This window comes from Acipenser ruthenus, chromosome 26 (assembly GCF_902713425.1).
Source record: "Acipenser ruthenus chromosome 26, fAciRut3.2 maternal haplotype, whole genome shotgun sequence".
NCBI classification, from domain to species: domain Eukaryota; kingdom Metazoa; phylum Chordata; class Actinopteri; order Acipenseriformes; family Acipenseridae; genus Acipenser; species Acipenser ruthenus.
The window spans coordinates 15,132,980-15,147,221 of record NC_081214.1 but is presented as its reverse complement, the minus strand read 5'-3'; the positions used below and the strand labels follow the sequence as shown (position 1 = coordinate 15,147,221).

Genomic DNA, 14,242 nt, shown 5'->3' with positions numbered 1-14,242 from the left:
CATTTTTTCCTTTGTAGCAGGTATTTGTTGGAAAGCTTTTGTCAAAGGAATGTTTCCGAGAGACTAAACATTTCTGGGGGTGCAGTGCGACAGACGTGATCTTCAGGCAAATAAAGGGACAGTGGTGTAGAGGGCTTTAATAAGCAGTAAGGAAAGCCAGTGCTGTAAAATGTTCAGATAAAATCCGTCCCACTGAGACTGATGAAACCGATCCCTGGTCACCCATGCATCTTTGAAACAACTGAAATGTGCATCCTAAGAGACTATTTCTTTTTTGAAAAAAACATTTAATGGCAACAATACATTGACAATACATGACATGTACATACCGTGGAAGTGATCTACTTTTCATGTTACTGATGGCTCTAATTTTGTATTTAGAGCTGTGGAAGAGTTGAATGTCACTTACATAATTAAAACTGAAATCTCTGATACTGAGTTTAACTATGTCTCAGATTGCAGTATTACTGTCCAAAAAAACATGCGCAAAAAAGGGTTACAACTGCTATATGTGCAGATTGGTTACAAATTTATTTTTGATAGTCACTGAACCTCCTATTGGAATTACTCAGTAGTAAACTGTGCCAAAGCACCTTCAGATTTTGAGAGAAATTGTCATTTCTTTATTCTAACACACAGCACAACATCCCCTCCTCCATTGGTTATTTGATGTAGTGTTTGTGTGTGTTTATTGGTTGATGTGGTAGAAAAAATAAAATCTGATATGCCAAGGAACACCGTGTAGTGGATGGGATTAGTATAATCTCCAGGTCACAGTGTAGGTCGCTAGTAAATTCTGTCACCCACCTGCTATCAGTTTAAAGGATTTCACACGTCACTGCAGGATTAGAATCTGATCGAGTTGCTGTCCAGGGTGCTGAATCTTAACTTTAACGGGTTGTCCCACCTCCCCACCTATTTTAATACAATTATAACATTTCTTTATTCTGAAAACACGTTTTTTTTAAACCACTGGTACATTTGAACGTGAAGTGTACACGTTTTGTATTCTTATTTTCGGGAGTTATACGAGTTCTTTTGGTAACAGCCTTGATTACATTATGAGATTTTCAGGGATTATTTTCTGAAACCCAACACGTCATTAAAGTAAGGAAGAGAAAGCGAATTGCGCGTCTCTCTCGACGAAAATATGGTAAGTAAAACATTATATTCGTTTCTTTAAACGACTATACAAGGCATATTTTTTGTAATAAATTACCTCACAGCTATGGGGAAAAAAGGAAGTGACAGCGAGTATTTAAGATGTTAGATAGTACAGCGTTTTCCAAGTGTTGATTTTAAACAAACAAACAAAAAAAATACAAAATACATAAAAAAAAAACGCCTATATTAAAATATTATTTGGGATATGAACAGTAGCCTATACTAAACTTTTAGTACAGAAAGTGTTTAAAAGATTATCACATAATTTCAGTAAATATAGTGCTAAATTAGTTTTAAGCACAGTTCATTGCAGTTAAGCCGTTCACAACAGTGCATTAGTAGTTAACAAGGCATTTATTATTATTATTATTATTATTATTATTATTATTATTATTATTATTATTATTATTATTATTATTATTAATCCCTTACGTGTAGTATATGTATCTTGATGAACATGCCAATCCCGAGGTTTTGAAGACCCTGCTCACCTCGTCTGTTATTTCCGACTACAATTGATCATGGTATGGACAGGCTCATTATGAAGTCTCCAAATTAAAAAAGAAAAAAAGACCAAGGTCAAAAAAGGTAATAGGACACCAAGGCCTGGGTGTTTCCAGGTAAATTCCAGCGTTAGAATGTAAGGAGTTTTAAAATTCTATCCTCTGCATTGGTCACAGTCCAGCTCCTTTTGTTTTCAGCATACCTGCTCTTTAAATGATACCACTACTGGAGTCCCCCCATTCACCCGCCCCGTGGCTCACACACAATAATGTGCATTTTAACATCGATTCACTTAGCCTAACCCGTTTTCTTCTTTTTGCCAGGGACTTGGTACAGCCGGGGTATGATCATTTGAAGAACACTGAATTGTGAATACATACACTGTATTACACTGCTGGGCTGCGATGCTACATCAGCTTTGTCAGTTTCATGGCTTTGCACTGAGATGGACGAAGAGCAGCCCGCGATGGAGTAAGTCTAAGCACCAGAGGTCCCCAGTCCCGTCATTAATCTCACTGCTGTGCTGGTCTCTATTCGCTGTTCTGTCGCGTCCTTATTTGGTTCATGCGGCAGTTTATAAAGTGGGGGTGGTGGGACCTTGGACGTGTGATCCACTCTTTTCTAAAGCACGCCCGAGAGAGGCGGCCCAGTTAGCTGTTGATCGCATCAACAAAGATCATTCATTAGACCAAGTGGACACTTTTGACTATGTTATACTCAACGAAGACTGCCAAACATCCAAGGCCTTAACGGGATTCCTTGGGTACCACAGACAGGTATCTGGGTTCATTGGACCCACCAATCCCGGGTACTGCGATGCCGCTGCCCTTTTGGGTAAAAACTGGAACAAGGCTGTTTTCTCTTGGGCCTGTATCAATACTGGGCTGGATAATGTGAGGAGCTACCCAACATTCGCAAGGACCTTGCCCTCGCCAGCAAGAGTTCTCCTCAGCGTCATGAAACACTTCCGGTGGGCGCACGCTGGCATTGTCTCCTCTGAGGAGGATGTTTGGGTGGACACGGCTGGCAAAGTGGCCAGTGCTCTTCGGAACCGTGGGCTCCCTGTCGGCATCGTCATCTCCATTGGCCGAGATGATCCAAGTATCAAGGAAGCACTGCGAAAAGTGAAAAAGGTGGAGAACCTGCGCAGTAAGTGCACCTTGTATTGTTCAATGCATGATAAGACTGCTGCCAGCTGTTTATTATCACGGCTCAAGAAAGTTACATATTTCATTGGCCTTAAGTTCTTTGTTTTCGTTGTTTTATTCTCGCGTCAGGGTTAAAGCAAGTTTAGAAGATTATAATTCTGAGCAAATATGATTGGTGGAGTCATGGTTTTTAATGCTCTTAATGCTTTAGTTACCTGCGGCGAGTCCTTATTGATTAGACGGTGTTTGGGGCTTGGCTAAGATATTGGGCATTCTGCCCCCAACACCGTTTTCCTATGACAAGACACATTATACAAGTTAAGAAGGAAAAACTATTACGTGTATAACTCCAAGTGTTTTATAGTTTATTCTAAATTTATTTTACATTCCTCAGAAGACATTGCCTTTAGATGCCAGGGTACGTTCTTGGTTGGCTTTCTAAATAGTTTCCGTCTTATATAGGGGATCTTCTAACTGATGTTCTCATATTTCATGCTCGTAGGGATTTTAAATTGAGATGATGTGAAACCATTCCGAATTGTTTAGTTTGCTGTGGCTTATTCCTATATAAGCAGTAACTTGTAATTCGTGCTACCTCCACAAGGGGTCGTCTTTTGCCTACTCTGATTAGAGATCACTAGCTGGGGAATCTCTGTTCTGTTTGATGTCAGTCTACCTTTGATTGTTGGGTATAGAAATACCGTCGTTCAAGTCTGCATTTGTTCCAGTGGAGGTGTTACTGTGAGATAGGTATCACCAGACCAAGCGTCTCTCTCAGCATGTGACCTTTCTTTATTAGTTAAAGGAATGTAGAGATATTTATTTATTAGTTAACGGAATGTAGAGATATTTATTTATTAGTTAAAGGAATGTAGAGCTCTTTCTTTATTAGTTAAATGAACGTAGTGCTCTTTCTTTATTAGTTAAATGAATGTAGAGATCTTAAGTAAATTCCTGCTAAATAAAGCTGTATGATCTACAGCTTGTAAGCACTTTATTTTGCAGGGGTCTGAAGTCTTGGTTATGATCAATGAGAACTTTATTTCGCAGGAGTCTGAAGTCTTGGTTATGATCAATGAGAACTATTTTGCAGGGGTCTGAAGTCTTGGTTATGATCAATGAGAACTTTATTTTGCAGGGGTCTGAAGTCTTGGTTATGATCAATGAGAACTTTATTTTGCAGGGGTCTGAAGTCTTGGTTATGATCAATGAGAACTTTATTTTGCAGGAGTCTGAAGTCTTGGTTATGATCAATGAGAACTTTATTTTGCAGGGGTCTGAAGTCTTGGTTATGACCAATGAGGGAATGTTATGCAAAGAAACATGTGACTTGTCTCATTTGTTACACTGTGTATTTTTTTTAAGTCTTTGAGCAGTTAGCTTTAGGGATAATATACTTTGGTAATTTGTGTATTAACCTATGTGAGTATAGATAGATAGATAGATAGGTAGATAGATAGATAGATAGATAGATAGATAGATAGATAGACAGATAGATAGATAGATAGATAGATAGATAGATAGATAGATAGATAGATAGATAAACAGATTCATAGTTAAATTCATCCGATTATTAATCATCATGGTTTAATTAGGATTTTAGCACTTATGAATATTGCCATAACATCTCCAGTAAATATTACCTGTCTGTCAGCAAGCTTCAGAAAGGTGGAATTTCTGTAATTAGGACAGTATAAAAATGACCACTAGAGGTGCACTTCTTCTCTTCTGAGCAAGTCTGAGCAGTGTTTACAGTAGCAACAAACACACTGTTACCGGTGCACAACCCCTAGCGCACCTGGTCATGTATACCTTGCTCATGCTTGAGAGTGCATCAGAGTTAAAATATACTGATGGTATTATACCAAATAGCCACGTGTGCAGAAATAGTAATAAATAATGATCAATAACTCATATCATGGCATATAAAACAATACAAATATCATGCAAATTCAGGGGGTATAAAATATTCTTTAAATTGTTTCCTGAGTAGACACAACATCCGGACACCCTTATAAATGTTTACCATGATTAATACCCTTATAAAAGTTTCCCATAGTAAAAGCATAGCAAAGTGTAATAAAGCATGATAAAGCATAGGTGGGTAAAGCATATTAATAAACATGGAAAACCAAGGTAAACTATGGTAAATGCATAGTATAGCCATGGAGAAAGCATGGTAAAGCTGCAAAAGTACAATGCAAAAATAGCATGGTAAACTTTTATAAGGGTATGCACAGTAAGTTTGCAGTTTTCCCATGCTTTTCTTAGTTTACCATGATTATTATTAATATACCTCCCTGGGCTTTTATAATAACCTACCTTTGCATTAGCATGCTTTCACTATGCTTTATTTCCCATTGCTCTGGTACACTCTTCCCAGGGCAATGCGCAGTAACGCAGTGTGCTTGTTGTGTTGCCTGTGTTCAGTGGTGATCATGTGCATGCACTCTGTGCTGATCGGGGGACAGGCGCAGGGCAGACTCCTGGAGGCGGCCCACGACCTGCAGATGACGGACGGCTCCTTGGTGTTCGTCCCCTACGACACCCTCCTGTACAGCCTCCCCTATGAGCACGTCCTCTACCCGGCCCTGAGGACCAGCAGCAAACTGCGCGAGGCCTACGACGCAGTGCTCACCATCACAGTGGAGTCCGAGGAGGCTACCTTCCACCAGGCCTACCAGGAGGCTGTGGACAGAGGGGAGCTGGCAGACCCAGCCAAGCCAGAGCAGGTACAATTAAAGCACAACACCAGCATTGGAAAGAGCTTTGACAGAGGGCTGGGAATACAGTTAAAACGTTTAAACCCTGTGTTACACCTTAAGAGTTCTGTCTGAACCTTTCACCATTGTCAGAAATAGGCAAGCCAAATAGTCTTACAGCGTTTTATTTCAGTATTTCTTATGAGTCTTTTCCATATACTGTTAAATGCTGTAGACATAGTCTATGCACAGATGAAGTGTAAACAGAAACTAATATCCCTACCTTAAAACAATACCTAGTTTATAAAGACAAATAATAATAAAGTAATAAAGATAAATAATAATGAAATAATACAAAGAGGTGATTTTAAAGGGGGCTACAGTGTGACAATAATAATAGAGAACTGTGTTTATACAGTTATCACACTTCCATGTTTACATTTATCCAGAGAGGCGCTTATCCAAGTGTGATGAAGCTTGATCTTGACATACTTTAGCACAAGCTATTGAGGGTATCAGAATCAGGAATTATATAAGGGCATCTGTCTGTATGTCAAACTTACATTTTGACATGGGAATATAGGTCATGATATTTCTTGTAACTGCTAGCTAGAGCGGCACAAAAGCATTATTCGATTATGAAACACCTGAATAAACAGCTGCTTGGATTTGGGGTGATCGCTGCCTTTCCTAGACTCTCTGGAGAACAGTACAATATCTCTATCTCTTCATTTGTCTGTCTATCTATCGGTCTGTCTGTGTGTCTGTCTGTCTCTATTAGCTTTTGTTTGATATTTGTATGAACTGGTTTGCTTGACAGGTATCCCCCTTATTTGGAACCATATACAATTCTATCTACTTCCTTGCTCATGCCCTGAATATCAACAGAAGGAATGGAGGCTGGGTGTCAGGCACCCACATAGCAGAGTCCTCCCGGAACATGGAGTTCCCCGGCTTCAACCACAAGATCAAGACGAACGGCAGCGGGGCCGGCTTCGTGGACTACGTCATCCTGGACACAGACGGGAGGTCCCAGGAGATCTACCGCACGCACACGGTCAACATGGAAACCGACATGGTGCGTTTCCTGGCCCGAAGCATTCATTTCCCCCGGGGCGTGTCACCAAAGTCAGATTCGAGATGCTGGTTCACTCACGGAAAAATTTGTACCGGAGGTAAAGGCATACTACAGATATCGTATTAATAGATATTATTTACAGGTAAAGGCATACTACAGATATCGTATTAGATATTACCTGCAGGTAAAGGCACACAGATATCGTATTATTAGATATTATTTACAGGTAAAGGCATACTACAGATATCGTATTAGATATTACCTGCAGGTAAAGGCATACTACAGATATCGTATTAGATATTACCTGCAGGTAAAGGCACACAGATATAGTATTATTAGATATTATTTACAGGTAAAGGCATACTACAGATATCGTATTAGATATTACCTGCAGGTAAAGGCGTACTACACATATCGTATTAGATATTACCTGCAGGTAAAGGCACACAGATATCGTATTATTAGATATTATTTACAGGTAAAGGCATACTACAGATATCGTATTAGATATTACCTGCAGGTAAAGGCATACAGATATCGTATTATTAGATAGTATTTACAGGTAAAGGCATACTACAGATATCGTATTAGATATTACCTGCAGGTAAAGGCACACAGATATCGTAGTATTAGATAGTATTTACAGGGCTCTAACACTGTAATAAACACAACGCTTTGGGAATATCTGTTTTGCTCAGCCTCAGGTTCCCCGTTCCCCTGTGCATTGTCAGGTTTTGACACTTACAGGTGTATCCATGTAAGCAATAGGAAAGTGAATGAGCTGGATGGAAATATCTTATCAATTTTCAAATGTAACCCTTGAGTAATAATTCCATTATATATTTATCTTTTACAGAAAATCTAAAAATAAGTTACAAATGTTACAATTACAGAACTGTTTTAATTTTCTTCGGTGTCCCTCACACAATTTTCCAATAAGGAATGGGGAGGGGTTCCTACACGTCTTTCTGATTCGCTGCAAGCCTGAGGGGGCGGGGGACATGATTGACAGTTTCTTCAAAATTCTAAATGTTACAATAACTACCGTAATTTTTACACTATAACCAGCACCCCTTGTAAAACACTCACACCATGTATTGACGCATATTCGTTTAACTTCCTTTTTCCTTGCATCTTGAAGAAAAATAGGTTATTATTCAAGTAGGTTTTGACTTACGATACACATGTAAACTGCACTTAAGTATACTGCACACCTGGTCTATAACCTTTGTCTAGTGCGCCGCTGTGCTTCTGAAAAATGTAAAATGCTGTGCGTTCTATTAAAAAAATTCCAGTATAAGCCACGCCCAGCCATGTGACCTAATATCTCGATCTAAGCCTCGCATGCGATGTCATTCTGTATGCACACATTTGTTGTTCTGATCATTGTATTGCTTTGTTGTATTTTTCCTTTTTTTTGTTTGTTTTAGGTGTTGATCCCTTCTTTGCTCTAATGGTTTGTGTCTCTGTCTTCTTCGCCATTATCTGCTTTGTGGGGCTTTCTTATTTAATAAGGTATAACAAATGGTACTGCTTCATTGCAAGGTTTCAATAGAAATTGTACTAATAGTGTTATAAGTGCAATTAGAAACTAGAGAAAAAGTCATATTCTTTCCCGCATGTGGTAAGGTATCCATAAACACTTTATTTCTGGCACTTAGATTTGCAGCCACTTTCATATTAATATAAGAGACCGTGGGTTAGGGAGGCAAAACTGGCAGGGACTGTTTCTCCTCATGGCGCTACAGTGAACCCTGCTGGCCAGGCGCTCAGCGAGCTCAAAAGCAGATACCTGCAGGGCTGGCCTTTGTCCTCCAGAGGTCGGTAGCTCGCTGACATCCGCTCTCAAGTTCCTGGGTGTAAAAGAGGAAGCTGGCTTGGTCATGGGATCGGAGGACACCCACTGAACCTTCAGGTCTCCTGAGCTGTGTGGGGAATTGCTGCGGTGAGGGGAATTTTTTTTTGGACATTCCAAATTGGGGAGAAAATCGGGGGTAAAATAATTGGAAGGTCAGTCATTGGAACAGCACCAGGTTTTACTACCCATTCTCCACACTGAGACCTGAATGAACCTGCTGGCAGAGGGAGGGGAGGGCAGTCATTGGAACAGCACAGGGCTTTACTACCCATTCTCCACACTGAGACCTGAATGAACCTGCTGGCAGAGGGAGGGGAGGGCAGTCATTGGAACAGCACAGGGCTTTACTACCCATTCTCCACACTGAGACCTGAATGAACCTGCTGGCAGAGGGAGGGGAGAGCAGTCATTGGAACAGCACAGGGCTTTACTACCCATTCTCCACACTGAGACCTGAATGAACCTGCTTGCAGACGGAGGGGAGGGTATCACTGGAACAGCACAGGGCTTTATTACCCATTCTCCACACTGAGACCTGAATAAACCAGCTTGCAGAGGGAGGGGAGGGCAGTCATTGGAACAGCACAGGGCTTTACTACACACTCTCCACACTGAGACCTGAATGAACCAGCTTGCAGAGGGAGGGGAGGGCAGTCATTGGAACAGCACAGGGCTTTACTACACATTCTCCACACTGAGACCTGAATGAACCAGCTTGCAAAGGGAGGGGAGGGCAGTCATTGGAACAGCACAGGGCTTTACTACACACTCTCCACACTGAGACCTGAATGAACCAGCTTGCAGAGGGAGGGGAGGGCAGTCATTGGAACAGCACAGGGCTTTACTACACATTCTCCACACTGAGACCTGAATGAACCAGCTTGCAAAGGGAGGGGAGGGCAGTCATTGGAACAGCACAGGGCTTTACTACACATTCTCCACACTGAGACCTGAATGAACCAGCTTGCAAAGGGAGGGCAGTCATTTGTTTTTTAAAAGGAAAAAAACGTACACTGAAACCTTAAAATGAAGTATGGAAACCATAAAATAAAGTGGAGATGTATTTATTTCTCACTTTATTTTTCTTTTTGTTCATGTCTTCTGTCTTTTTTTTACCAGTCCTTGCTTCCTTTTTAAAGAGCAAGCGACACAAACATGACATTTGCTTGTTTTTTAAACAGTATACCTACAGTATCTCTTTTTTCTCTCTGTTTTCACAATTTCGTTGTGTTTGCTTTTCAAACATTCCAACCCCCTGTCATCTCAATAACTCCTTAAATCAGGATGGCAAGAAAAATATTAATTTGGAATTACACAACTCAAAACACCCTGACCAACATCACTAAGAAGTAATGATGGTTAAAAAAAAAAAAAGTTACTTTCTTTTAAATTAAAACAATGCTTACTTCTCTTTAGCAAGAATTCTTAGAAATCACTTTTCGGGTTGCTGATAATCGTTTTTGTTCTTTTCTGGTATCACAAGCAATGGGACCCCCTACCTCAGTCTTACACTTGAGGTCCATGTTTCACAGGGTGTCCTATTGCCTGTAACACAGGACATGAATGGGGAGAGGACTTCCACCAAACTTGTATAGTTGCGGCAGGATATAGTAAATAGGTTTCACCTGAGTGACAAACAGTCTGGAAAACCAAAAGGTGAACAGCACAGCAACCAGGGAATGAAGTTACTCTGAAAGGCAAGAAGCATTTTCTTAGTTATTCCATCTTTGGAATCAATGGCAGCCATGGATTTGCTTGAAAAACTTTTGACTGTGTCGACAACTGCCTATATACACATGCCTAACATTCTCATCTTTTGTTGAACTAAAAACAGTTTACAATCCAAACTATTCCTACAGGCCCTAACTGGGCCTTGCAGCTTTTTATATCCACCCGGATTAATTTGCCAAAATTAATATTTGATTGGCTGATTAGCCAACCAATCACAGTTTGCAGTTTCCCCCATTCCAGCTACATTCTCACGTTGCCAGAATGGAGGGAGCCAGCAACCATTTTTAACCCTCTCCCGGCCAAACTACAATAAAATAAAACAACAAATCAATAAAATTGCCACAGCAGGCCCCTCGCCTTGTCACGCGTCTATGAGCAGCAGTCCACATACACACTGGGTAATATAACTTTTGTTTTCTTTTTTTCCATTCAAGGCGTCGAATAAACCTAATTAAACTACTTAGAGGGCCTAACAAAATTCTGCTTACCTTGGCTGATGTGACGTTTATCAATCCCCAGCTAAGCATGAAGGTAAGAATCATAAATCCCCTTCCTGAAGTATGAGATTATAAATTTAATATAGCAATATAATTAATGTGACCCACACAAAACAAAATCCTACACTAAAGCCAGTGAATCATTTATTGGTGAACAAGCCAACCAAAACTGCCACTGAGATCTGAAACTGGTATGCTGGAGATTATTTTTGATGCTTTTTCTGTGTTAAAAACTATTCATTTTTGAACAAGAGATGTTCCAGTGATAGGAATTGGAACTTTTCAGTCTTCTAACGAGTGTCCAAGATGCCATAAAACGTAATTTCCCTTTTAGAGGAATGTATTTGAGTTGGTTTTTCATTGAAACATCATGATATGTCTACATTGCATCACAATTTTCACTGGCTTTGCCACCTAATGTGAGATCTTAAAATGTCTGCTTGTTTTCCAATCCTCTGCACTGAACACCGTGGCTGACTGAGTGGTCAGAGGAAATGAGCCCCAGATGTCATTACTGGAGAATTGTGCGGGCATTCGTAGCGTATGATCTCAGCTTGGTTAACCCCTGCCCTCGCAGTCAGGCACAATGTTTTATGCAGCTGATCTTTAAGTGGGGAAGCTTCTGAAACTCGTTGCACAGTTTCATAATGTATCAACGAAGAGTCAGCTTAAAGCAAATATGTTTCTTTAAAACATTTTATTACGGTATGTTGAGCATCAAAAATGAACCCGATTTCAAACCCTAGTTATAATTGTCATCTGGTGACAGGTACCCTATCCACACTGCCTAAAAGATTCTTGATTAACACATGTTAAAACCAAGTGAATACCATTCATTCGCTTCCAAAAAGTGATGATCACACATTATGAATAGGGTAAAAATCATAAAGCATGTCGGTTCCACTGCTGAGAACCTTGTAATTCACTTTCTACATACATATTTGAAATACAAATAAGATGTTTCTCTGTTAACTGTTTTGCAGAAACTGAGTACTGATGCTAGTGATGGTGCAAAGAGCCTCTCGGAGACATATCAAAGCCAGAAGTCCCACGTGAGGTCCAACGCATCCAGCATGACTCCCGCCACTTACGAGAACTCAAACGTGGCCATTTACGAGGTGAGAGACGGGAGACCACAGCCACCCACCTACTTATCAGGAGGACTGAAGATCAACGGATGAGCTCCATTCCCGCTGTCAAGCCAATCGCTTTTTCACCTGCAGAACCAAAGCAATGGATGTTCCCTAGCTTCAGAACCCTTGAGGCAAGGACCCAGCCTGGAAAGTCTCTTCCTGGACTTGGGGTTTCTGACCAGTTGGGGTTGTTGAAGCACAATGAGGTGAACTATCCCCAGACAAGTCCCACAAAGGCCAATGCAGTGCTCCTTGTGGGCCCCCAGCCAAGATCGGCAACTCCACTCAACCTGGATTTGAGCCTCTGGTCATGTGACTCACACTGCACTCCATCTATTCAAGATTGAAGGGCCTTGTCTTGATGGTGTGAATTGGAACTACTAGAAATGATTCTGTATTCAACTCGTGAAGTACCAGATAAACTATCCTGGGAGTACTTTCATACACTGGTGTTCTTTGATATAATCTGTTGTGATATGATGCAGTAATATACCGTGTTTTCATTTGAATTTCTCAGGGAGATTGGGTTTGGATGAAGAAATTACCCAGTGGAGATTTTGGAAGAATATCACCGAGCACCAGTATTGTTTTTCAGATGGTAAGTGTGTCTTCTACAAAGTATAGTCTACATATAACTGGCCGAGTCATCCCCAGGTTACAGATCTGAGCTGGAACCCACATCAATTGATGCAGTAGCACAGGGCACCTGGCGGGGCACTACAGTTGTCTGGCACCAAAGACTTGGACTGACAAAGCCATTGGCCAAAAGGTTTGCCTTCCTGACTGTCCCCACAGGATAAGTCACAGCTGGATTTTTAGAGCATTTTACAGTACCAGAGAATCTAATTGGATTGCATCAGCCACTTATCTTTATGGTTAATCTCAGGATGACCACAGAAAAGTATTTGATGCAATCCAGGATGATGTCTAGTGCTGTAAAATGCTCTGGTAAAATCCAGCTGTGGTTTATCCCTTTGGGGTATCACTAAATCAAATCACCTCCTCAGTTTTGCATGTGATTTTATAATTCCAATTGATATTATATTTTATAATTCCAACTTTTGTTTTTTAAATCATCATTAGCCAGTGTCATTGTGCAAGCTTTATCTCAACATTGTACAAAACCACACAGGTCCTCCAGATTGAAATTTGTTTTCTAGTTTAAACTCAAAATTCCAAAACAACATCAACATAAACCTAAATTTAGATGCAGATTTATTTTAGCTTTCCACATGCTTTTTTAAAAACTTGTTTTATATTAATATTTTGTTTCTGTTGCTGAAGCCAGAGGTATAAACTTCTATTTTGAAGTGCTTGATAAGGCTGTCTGAGTTGAAGATGTTGTTTTCATTGCTGTTATCATCAGATGAAGGACATGCGCCATGAGAATGTGAATCTTTTCCTGGGTTTTTTCCTCGACTGCGGAGTGTTTGCCATCGTGACGGAGTTCTGTTCCCGAGGGAGCCTAGAAGACCTTCTCCGGAACGATGATGTAAAGCTGGACTGGATGTTTAAGTCTTCCCTGCTTCTCGACCTCATCAAGGTAGGGTCACCTGGTAAAAGCACCACCTTGTGGATGTCCAGGGCCAGCTTTGTGAATGCGATTCCAATCCTCATTTTGCCAGGTGGATTATCTTGTCTGCGGAACCACAGGTAGTGCTGCTTTGGTCTTTTGAGCTTGTGCTTGGTTACATTGAAAAATCAGCTGGGAATAGTTTTCTTGTGTGCCTCCTGCTGGTCAGACTACCAACGAGGCCAGGTTCAGCAGCTTGGTAGCATTCACTGCTTAGGTGTAAGAAATTAAATTGAAAGCTGATTGATCTCCAGTTCTACTGATTGGAAAGTGGGTGGCAGCGGTGAGGAAATTCCAATTTGGGTAGAAAAACAAGGGGAAAAATTCAAGGTAGGGGGAGTCCGCGATACAATAATATGCAGTTTAGACTGGTACAACATTTAGATGTTTTTTAGTATGGAGTTGTGGGGTCTCAAGACGTAACTGTAAAATGATTTAAATGTACCGTATATTTTAGCCAATCAATAAAAAAAAAACATTGATAGACACTAGAGTATTGCTGTTGTTCCAATTCAGTGAAGGTGGAAATGTGAGCAGATAAAACACATACGCTGACAGAAATATAGAAGTGGCAAACATGTAGATTATCCTCAATAACACGTGTGTTTGGGCAAAGCCACACATGTAAACCCGGGGGAGTGTTACCTTTTTTACTGTATATATAAACAAAATGCTTTTCTGTCTACAGGGTATGAAGTATTTTCACCATCGGGACTTCATCCACGGGAGGCTGAAATCCCGGAACTGTGTGGTAGACGGGCGATTTGTACTGAAAATAACTGACTATGGATACAATGAGGTGCTAGAGTCTCAGAAGTTCCCATATAAAGAACCTGCTGCAGAAGGTAGTGCTT

The 14,242-nt window shown here is 40.6% G+C and overlaps 1 protein-coding gene across 2 annotated transcripts in view; it reads left to right on the top strand.

Annotated features, from left to right (window-relative positions):
- The first annotated feature begins 656 nt into the window (after positions 1-656).
- Positions 657-14,242, top strand: part of LOC131701727 (retinal guanylyl cyclase 2-like) — a 28,463-nt gene continuing 14,877 nt past the window's right edge. For both annotated transcript variants that reach the window (XM_059001421.1, XM_059001420.1), the window contains exons 1-10: positions 657-1,153; positions 1,992-2,817; positions 5,247-5,548; positions 6,339-6,693; positions 8,027-8,111; positions 10,620-10,716; positions 11,666-11,800; positions 12,333-12,413; positions 13,182-13,358; positions 14,077-14,233. In XM_059001421.1, coding sequence (XP_058857404.1) covers positions 2,073-2,817; positions 5,247-5,548; positions 6,339-6,693; positions 8,027-8,111; positions 10,620-10,716; positions 11,666-11,800; positions 12,333-12,413; positions 13,182-13,358; positions 14,077-14,233 — 2,134 coding nt within the window. In that variant the 5' untranslated portion in view covers positions 657-1,153; positions 1,992-2,072. The remainder of the gene's footprint in view (positions 1,154-1,991; positions 2,818-5,246; positions 5,549-6,338; positions 6,694-8,026; positions 8,112-10,619; positions 10,717-11,665; positions 11,801-12,332; positions 12,414-13,181; positions 13,359-14,076; positions 14,234-14,242) is intronic.